The 9,579-nt window shown below is 44.1% G+C and overlaps 1 protein-coding gene across 2 annotated transcripts in view; it reads left to right on the top strand.

Annotated features, from left to right (window-relative positions):
- Window positions 1-4,642: 4,642 nt before the first annotated feature.
- The window catches only part of fgd (faciogenital dysplasia), a 70,156-nt gene continuing 65,219 nt past the window's right edge, over window positions 4,643-9,579 (top strand). The window contains exons 1-2 of one of the 2 annotated variants that reach the window (XM_061842421.1): window positions 4,643-4,687; window positions 6,226-6,337. In XM_061842421.1, coding sequence (XP_061698405.1) covers window positions 6,313-6,337 — 25 coding nt within the window. In that variant the 5' untranslated portion in view covers window positions 4,643-4,687; window positions 6,226-6,312. Of the gene's footprint in view, window positions 4,688-6,177; window positions 6,338-9,579 lie in introns of those variants that run through there. The other variant, XM_061842413.1, reaches the window with a different exon arrangement.

Genomic DNA, 9,579 nt, shown 5'->3' with positions numbered 1-9,579 from the left:
GCTGTTTGGCATCCCAAGTAGGGTAAGCGCTATTAAAAGGCACCACTTGGTGTCGCTATAAAACTTGGTTTAGGTGAGTAGCGCTGAAGTCAAGTTTAGATTTGATAGTCCGTGTGTTTGGGCCTACAAAGAGCCCTCTTCATAAGCATCAGCCATGTGATCGATCCTTGTGGAGCCTGAAGGAGCAGTGAGCCACGATCAGCTGGTCCGAGGGAGGATACACACTCACGTGGCTCTCCTTAGTATACACACACATGCACTTTTATGGAAGAACTCCACTGGAGCAGGAATCAAACCAATGACCATTGATAGTAGCAACAAATGCGTGACCAGTGGGTCTGTGAGTTCGCCTCGCTCGAGTTTTAGCTCCACTGCACATTTTTCACTGGAGAGTCACTGTGAACATGATGACTTTGCAGAACGAGCCTACAAAAAATTTGCCCACCCCCCCCCCCAAAAAAAGTAAAGCTCTCATGTCAAATAACAAGCATACCATCCAGCTATTATGCCAAATAAATATATATTGATGTTTCGTGTATATAATGTACACAATCACGTGCGATCATCGCCATTTCTACAGACAAGCTAGGCGTTGCAGACGACATCACCATGGCAACGTCCACAGACCCACGTGTAAGCGGCGAGCTGCGGATGTTTTCTGCCTACTCGATGATGTCGGCAAAGCTGGATATGTACAGAAGATCAAACTCTGCAAAGATATCGATCCGTATACGCTTCACGACGACGAACCTTCAAAGGATTTGAAAGTCTTCCCTGAAGAAGGATATCCGGACACTGGAAATACACGTTTACCGCTTGCGCAATGATCAGAACGAACTTTCAAATAACCATTTGCCTCGTGTACTCGAGCTTCGCTCGGATCTGCAAGTCGTATATTTGCAAGCCTTTTTCGATGACTCCATTGTATGTTCTCCTTCACGCAATCTAATCTTTGGAACACGGTCAAATCGCTTCCCAGTGTCTCTGTTTCCGCGATTTCCACATCTGTAGACGCAGCAAAAATCTGGCATGATGACGATGGACAGCTGACTGCTTGTCTGTAACCATGGCGGTCAAGTACCCGGATGAACAGGCGTGACGTCACGTGCAACCCAGCCATAGCATTTACCACGACTGTACAGTGTATTGGCTTCATCGCAGATCTGCCTGTACCTCCTGTAGCCCCACAGTAGTGCTGATTGGAAGACTAAGAGGCTTATTTTCACCTCGGAATGAGAAACAAAGCTGACTGGAAGTCTTGTAGAAAATCGGTAGGATTTGAAATGTGAAAAGGAACCAGGTGGCTCATTTCACACTTATCAGTGGAGATTGTCACACGGTTTAATTGGTTTAAACCTAGTTGTGTCCGTCTCTCACCTCCCCCTCTCTGCGATTGCGCTTATTTCTTCCTGCTCAGCAGTTCTGAATGTAGGTTCCCCTCACCCAGGGAGTGAAGGGGAGAACTTACTGTCTTCTCGAGGGGCAGTTGCCAAGGCTTGCTGTGAATCCACATAGCCCTAGATGAGAATCTCTTTGTGCACGCCCGCCTTTAAAACAAATTCACACAAAGCCCAGCCATTCGGACACAGCAGAGATAGTTTATAATTATTTGCAACTCAACTCTTTAGTTTACAAAAAAGGGAGTCGTGGTTTTCCAATTACTGTGCCAGCGTCAGTGACTGGCTGCAACTGGAGATTGATTCTTAGAGAACAGGAGGTGTCGTGTGTCATCTAGACGTTTTTCACATGTCCCTTGAAAATATCTCAAAGTTTGAAGAACACGTGACTTACATTCAGTTCGACCTTGCATATCACAAATAAATTTTGCAGAAAAGCTGGAAAGATAGTTTACTGGTATCGACTCAAAATCAGTCTGGCCTGGGTTACAATCGCCGTCAAACAGAGAAGAAAGGAAACCTCCTTCTGCAGATTTGAAAAGAACAATTTCACACCCCACACCCACTCAGCCACACCAACGGCCACCATCCACCTCTGACTCCCCCTTCTGCGTTGACAACCCATGAACAGGATGTGAGGCTTGTCTTCAAACAACAAAAGAGCAACAGAGCAGCGGGCCCAGACCTCGCGTCCCCATCCTACCTTAAAATCTGTGCAGAACAGCTTGCTCCAGTCTTCATAGAGATCTTGAATAGCTTTCTGGAACTATGTGAACTATCCATCCTGTTTCAAACGCTCCACCATCGTCCCAGTCCACAAGAAAACAGTAATCTTGCTTCTGTCGCCCTGATATCTGTGGTCATGTCAAGTCCTTTGAACATCTTGTGCTGGACCACCTCAAGAGTATCACAGGTCCTCTGCTGGACCTCCTACAGACTGTGAGCAAACCGCTCTATGGATGGCACAGTCAACACAGGAACGCACTTCGTCATAAAACTCCTCGATGGTGCAGGGAACGATGCAAGGATCATCCTCCGCTGCTCTTCTCTCTGTACACCGATGACTGGACCTCAACGCACCCATCTGCAAAAACTCCCGACGTTTACAGAAAACACCGCAGTCAATGGCCTCATCAAAGACTGTGACGAGTCTGCGTATTGACAGGAAATGGAGCGGTTGGAGCTTTGGTGCGGCCAACATAACCTGGAGCTGAACACACTCAAGACCGCAGAGACAATCACGGACTTCGGGAAACATCTTTTGCCGGAGTGGCTCCAACTACCTGAAACAAATGACTTGTGTGTTTTTGACATACTTGGCAAATAAAGATGATTCTGATTCCGACGTACTCCTCTTGGGAGTCTTTACCTGCGGGGGGGAACAACTACAGTACTTGGTAGTCTGAAATTTGATGTACCGGGTTCTTTATTTCTTTGGAAATTCAATTGTTCTGAAGTAGTAGATCTGAATATTGGATGAAAACAGTTGATGCCAAACAAAAACTGTTGTGAGCTCGGCCCCTTAAGTACCTCTGAATACAAATTGGTCTTGTCACCAAGATAAAAAATTGAGGATGTTGTGGATGTGTCTGCTTCACAGTCTCAGCTTCTGGATTAGAATATCAACTCACACTTTACCGTGTTTGGTTCACATGTTCACCCCTTGATTACTTGGTTTCCTCCCGGTATTCAGGTTTTGTTTCACATTTGATATTACTTGTTCGGTTATACAGTATTAGGATGATAAGATCCGTCAGCAAGGAGGGCCTCGGAGTTTGATTTCAACTAGTGCTGCACAACTGATCGAATTGTAATCAAAATCGCGATTGCCACAATTGGTTCCCACAATTAAACGATCCTGATCATCGGAATTTTTTTTTAATATGTTCAAATATACGAACATAGTCAGCCTGCCATCTAGACTAGTTAAGGTCTTAGTTCAGGCTTCATTAAGCTCCAGCATGGTGCTCATGGCCCAATTTCTAAATAAAAGCCCAAAAGGGCATTGATATCCAATGTAGTACTATATCGAGCTTTTATTTTGAAGTTAGCACATTGGGATAGGGACAGTCTATTAACAATTTAGTTGTGATTGCCTGGACTTCAACTTTTCGGCTGGCCTCACCGTAATAAAAAAAAAAAAAAAAAACCTGGGTGCAGATACACAGAGAAATCACAACTGTTGAGTTCTTTGCCATTTGTGACCATGTTCGACTGAACAATGGTCAAGCAGGACAATTACGGAGTGGTTTATGATATGGGCGGCACGGGCAGCCTCCCAGGGCGGCGTTTCCTGGGGGAGCAGGACACCTAGGTCTCCATTTGCTTCCAAGAAAATCCAATTCATGATTGGACTGTGTAATAGCATATTTATTGGTAAAGTAGAATTTTCCGCCCCTGGAAGCAGCTGGGTGATCAGAGCTCGCCCCATAGCTGAAGTTTCGTATTGTCGCCATCACCTCTCCGAGACCAGAAATTGCCTTGTGGTCGGTCCATGAGACGAGGGTCCTGATTGCTGAGGTAATAGTCCCATGGGAAGTGGCCAATCCGGGAAGTCACGGTATGCTGAAGTCGTTGCTGGAGAGCAACAACACACCGAGTGGAAATTTGTTGCTGTGGCGTTAAAGGGCTGTAAAACCAAACGCTTTTTGAGAGACGTCGGGTACCCGGAATCCAAAGCCTGGAAAGCCATCGAGGACCTCTCAGAAGAAGCATAGAAGGAGAGCTTGTGAGTCTGGTTACGTGGGAATGACGAGACCTGGGAGACCCAAACAGTCATAGAACCTGAAGATCGAAAGTCAGCTGTGTGAGGCGGTCACCGTCCCGAGACGTACGGGGATCAAAACGGACAAACGTCAACAGACGACCGTGCAGCTGGCCCCTTTGGCACCGGCAGAGATCCTGCGCCGGAAATTACATTCAACTGTAAACCAAACGGTACACAAATTAGAAATGATGAAACTACTACTGGACTCCGTGATTGGCTGGCGATCAGTTCGGCGACCTCAGGTTGGATAAGAAGTATAGAAAATGTATAGATGGATACTACTGAACTCTTGAGTACACAAAGTCAGAAAATATTTTGTATGAAACTCGTCTTGAATACCGAATAATGCTCCCACCACTTTGCACTGATCCTATGATGAACCCGGCCTCCATTTTGTCCGCCTTTACGAGTCATAAAGGCAGCGATTCCCTCAGCTGATTGGAAAGTAGCACAAAGCCCGCATGGAGACTTTTTTTCATTCACGTTTCTCCATTCACGAACGGGCAACCCAGAAGAGATGAAGGTACGTCTACAATTTGCGCCAACAGTCGCTCTTATCCAACCTTTTCCAAAAAGTAGGCAGTGTTCACTATGAATGAGTACACTGCCCTTTGAAAAGTAGGCGTTTTACCACTTTCTCAGGGAAAACAACAACTTCTTGGAACATGTGGTACAATTCCTGTTATGTATTACAAAATTAGCTTTGCTATACTTTTATGTCGTAATCACTTTTACATTAAATTAATTTCTTGGGGGGGGGAGGACAAACTTCAATGTTTACTACTTGAGCGCCGCGGTAGTTAACCGGTGAGCACGTCTGCCTCACAGTTCTGAACTCCTGGGTTCAAATCCGGCGTCACCTGCGTGGAGTTTGCGTGTCGCGTGTGTGGATTTTCTCCGGAGCGCTCCGGTTTCCTACCACATCGCAAAAAATGTGAATGGGAGATTCAATGAAGACTCTATAAATTGCCCGTACTGTAGACGCGAGGGCAAATGATTGGTTCCTTATATGTGCCCAGCGATTGGCTGGCAACCAATTCCACCTATAACCCAGAATCAGATGGGATATCTTCCAGCACACCCGTCACTCTTGTGAGAATAAGCGGTTCGGAAAATGGAAGGATTTGGGGGAGTTTTTTAAATGTTTTCTATTTAAAGGGAACTGTTTCTAACAGGTCTGTTGTGGTGTACTCATTTATGCTGAGCACTGCGCATATTAATTAAGATACATTCTTTTTTTGTGGGGGGTTAGTATGAGAATATTAATGTAATATGTTATACAGTATTTTTGACTATTTTTCAATTTGTAAGCATTAAATATGGTGGGTAAATTTACCTAGTGCAATTTTGAGCTCAGTCAGGACTTTTTTTTCAAGTATTGTATCATTTATAGTCATGGATTCAATTTGACGTACCATGGTTTAAAATAATAATGAATAATTTGAGCCAGTAATTTGTAAAATAGAGCCTAAAGTATATGGAACGTTGAAGCAAAAGCGCATCATATGTTTTTTTTGTGAGTATAATCTACGCACCTATTGCATATTGCATATGTAATATTGTGAATAGACTACTAGTCGCAAAGGGGACACTTGAACAAGAGTTCAAAATTGATATTTTTAGTGAATAGAGCACTTAAACACTTTTGATAATCTAAAGTGGCTCATTCATTATGATTTTTTTATTTTATGTATTTAAATTTTTTTTTTACCCCGGTACTTTATTTGATACAAGGCTTCCAAGTCGAGCTCAATGAATGGGGCTTTTGGCGTGAGCGCGCGCGGCCCCAGTAGCGCGCATTTTCATTTTTCCAGCAGCAGGGACGACAGGAGGACGCAGTTCTTTATGTGGACGGGGGAGGACGAGGGAGCCACACACGACAGCGGCGCGTTTTTTTTTTTTTTTTTTTTTTTTCCAGGGAAAAACACAAACACAAAAAAGACAACAACAAAAACTCCGCGATGACCCGGTTCAAATCTGCAGCTATGAAGTATCCGTAGCGTGCGGGGTTTTCGTTTCCTTTTTTTTTTTTTTTTTTTTAAAGTACTATTTATTTGGAAGCCGTAACAGGAATACGAGGCGGTCCGTCCCGGTTGGACTGCTCCTGGAGCTCGCTTTCTCCTCGGGAAGCTTCGGACTTGCTTCAAGATGCAGGGACTTTCAGCAACTCCCGGTAAGTCCGCCGAGGCCGTCGACGCGCATTTGTGGCCTGCCGAAAAAGTTGCTTTTTCCAAAAGTTTTCCCCCGAAGTGCTACTCTGAAACGTTTTTCTTTTCTTTTCTTTTTTTTTTTTTTGCAAAGGGGGGAGGCGAGGGGGAAGGGTGGTGATGTGTGTGTTGTTGTTGCCAGCTGTCAGTGGGACAGCTGCGGGCTTTTATGGGCTCCGGGGCAGCCTCGAGTTGCGTTCGTGAGCCCACGATGCCGCAGAGCGGACGGGACAAAATGTAGGCGCAAAACTGGGCCGAACTCTGGACTTGGAGGGTGTGTGTGTGTGTGTGTGTGTGTGGGGGGGGGGGGGGTTCTGACCTACCTCACCGTTAATATTTGCGTGCAGATTCCATTGTGAATTTCTGAAAGCGGTGATTCAAAGCAGTCATGCGTGTATCATATCTTAGTCCTCATGGGTGTGTGTGTGTGTGTGATGGGTGAGGAAGATGCAGAGAGGAAGAGAATGTGTCACAAAGGCAGAGGTCGCTACTTCCTGTCCGAATATAATGTACAGTACTAATGAAGTGAAGTTGCGACTTGGGTTATTCGTGTCTTTATGTGAAAGACTGATTGTGATGTAAAAAGTTGGTTCAGTCAACTGATGTTAGCTGGTCTCCCGTCAAAGTCCTAAAGGTTCGAGGTTTGAGTTCCAGCTCAGGCCTTTTTGCTTTTCCCAATCTTTCACGGGTTTTCTCTGGCTACTCTGAAAACACGTTAGTTCGTTTAATTAATGCGATTAGAAATGAGCCAGTGACCGGTTGGTTGTCTATATTTACCTTGTTATTGTCACGCTGTGGCGACCCCTAACGGGACAAACCGAAAGAAACGTACTTCCTATTGACTGAGCCTCTTGCTCAAACGTCAGATGGGATCGGCTCCAGCTCACCTGCGACCCTGCTGAGGTCAAGTCATAAAGAAAATGGATGAATTGGACACATGCTAATGGTAACTCCGGATACTCTCATTTTAAAGCATCGTATTACCCGCGCTATAAGGCGCACTTAAAAGCCTTAAATTTTCCCAAAAGCAGACGGTGTGCCTTATAATCCGGTGCGCCTTTTATATGTGTCAATATAGATTCTTTAGTGCAGTTCCATCTAATGGATGCATAACATAACCCCAGCCTCTACTGTAGCGTCTATTCTATGCGCCTTATAATACGTTGCGCGTTATATAAGAAAAATGTTTTAAAATATGACAATTCATTAAAGGTGCGCCTTATAGTGGGAAAAAAATACGGTACACTCCATAGTCTCCACTTTGCTGCAGCATTGTGTTTATTCAATTCATTGCCCTCAATCTCCAGCTCCACGGTCATCCAACCGGCCGCATACTGAGAAGAAAATGCAGGAGACGTTTGTTTATCTAATTTGATCCAATACAGTGTAGCAGAACCCCCCCCCCCCCCGCCGCCATTATTCCACGTTACCATTTTGACCCCGAAACGCGATCGCCGCGAGCCGAGATAAATAAAACCCGAGTCGAGTTGATAATGTGGAAAATCACCATTAAGTAGTCCACTGTATTATTTTGCTATCTTCCGGACATTGCAATGAAGAGTTGCATTCTTTTTCCTTTCAGCAATACTTGTTGCCAGGCAGAGTTCATGAAACTTAAAAAAATAATATTTGCATACGCCAGCCAAGTTCACTTGCCAGTTTGAATCCACACCTCGGTGTTGCTGTCACTTTGCCCCCGGAGAGAAATGTAACATGAACAAGAACGCAGTATTAAGGTAATTGCAATATGCATTCATTTTAATAATTGAATCACTGCTTGGTATTGTATTTAAAAAAAACAAGGGAGGGATCATATTAAAACAGCGCCATCTGGCGGTATGAATACATACTGGCAATTCAGCAATGTAACGCTGTGCTCCCTCATTTGCTCAAACGAGGTTTTCTGTTCTTATTTTTATTTTTTAATTAGCCACTTGTACCAGATCAAACTACACAAGCCTCCATGCGCAGACACACACGAGTGTATGGATCCACTGTCATCTATGAAATACACAATCACACACACCCTTTTTTTTTTTGTCTTAGGGTGCTTACAGTTTTCCTTCCACATGGGAACAAAAGCAGGCTACGTGAATTGCATCATGTGCTTTGTGGCTTATTTTCGCTTTGGCCACTGGAGGGTCAAATGAGTTGAACAAGAAAAAAACAACAACAACATCAGGGCACATCGTCTGCATAGCTCTTTAGCTATATCATAAAAATTGTGTTGTGAAGTGACATTTGCTTCACAGTCTCAGGACTGTCTTGACCCCCCCCCCCCTGCTTATATAACAGAATGGTGGTTCTAACTAAGTAGTGAGATGCTGCAGCATAGACATCCTGGCTCACTGTTTAAGTTATTTATTATTAACAAAAGCTATGCGAGCCGGTCTGTGTTTAACCAAGCCAATGTAAACATTTCCTCCCTTTGTGGGATAAATACTGAGCAAGAGGAAAATGAACAGAATGGTGAGAATATGATCGACCCTAATTCCCTTGTTCCATCTTCTTTTTTAAGATTTGGAATTGCCTTTTACACACTGGCCATCTATGCTGACTTTTTTCACGTCAAAGCCGTAAATTGGAAGTACAGTAAAGCCTCGGTTTTCGAACGAAAACTTCGAGATTCTTTTGCTTCTTTTTTGAAAGAAAATCGGTACTCGAACGCCCACGTATTGCGCGCGGCCAGACCAGCAGACCCACGACGGGCTTTGTTGTGAGTTCCCGCGCCCCCGAAAAAAAACCGGAAATGGCATATAATGCAAGCGGCACAACCAGTTGACCCACCCGCGATGCATTTTGTTATTGTCAATTCGAACACCACCTGAAAAAAAACCTGGAAATGAAATCGCGCGCGCGGCGCATCCAGCACACTTTTGTTATTCCGTATAACGCAGCCTCTGTACACGGACTTGTCCCGGTAATGACTGTTGTTTTCCTTCTTATCAAGGACTACTGTATTAACCCCCAATCATGGCTCCAAAGAAGGCAAGTTGCTTGTTTAAAGTTATTCTGCACTTTTGTTAATAAATAAAAGTTTACAGGGCTACAGATACGGCAATGTACTCCCAGCCTAGCGTATTCTACTACTAAAGCATACATTTTAAGCAAAAACCAAATATATTTCTTAAATTATTTTATCGTATAAACTATTTAAAGTATACATGTATTTCTACTATGCAGTTTATTATCAGGAAAAGCTAAAAAA

Source organism: Syngnathoides biaculeatus, chromosome 2, assembly GCF_019802595.1.
Source record: "Syngnathoides biaculeatus isolate LvHL_M chromosome 2, ASM1980259v1, whole genome shotgun sequence".
Taxonomy (NCBI): domain Eukaryota; kingdom Metazoa; phylum Chordata; class Actinopteri; order Syngnathiformes; family Syngnathidae; genus Syngnathoides; species Syngnathoides biaculeatus.
This window is presented reverse-complemented; position numbering and strand designations above follow the sequence as displayed.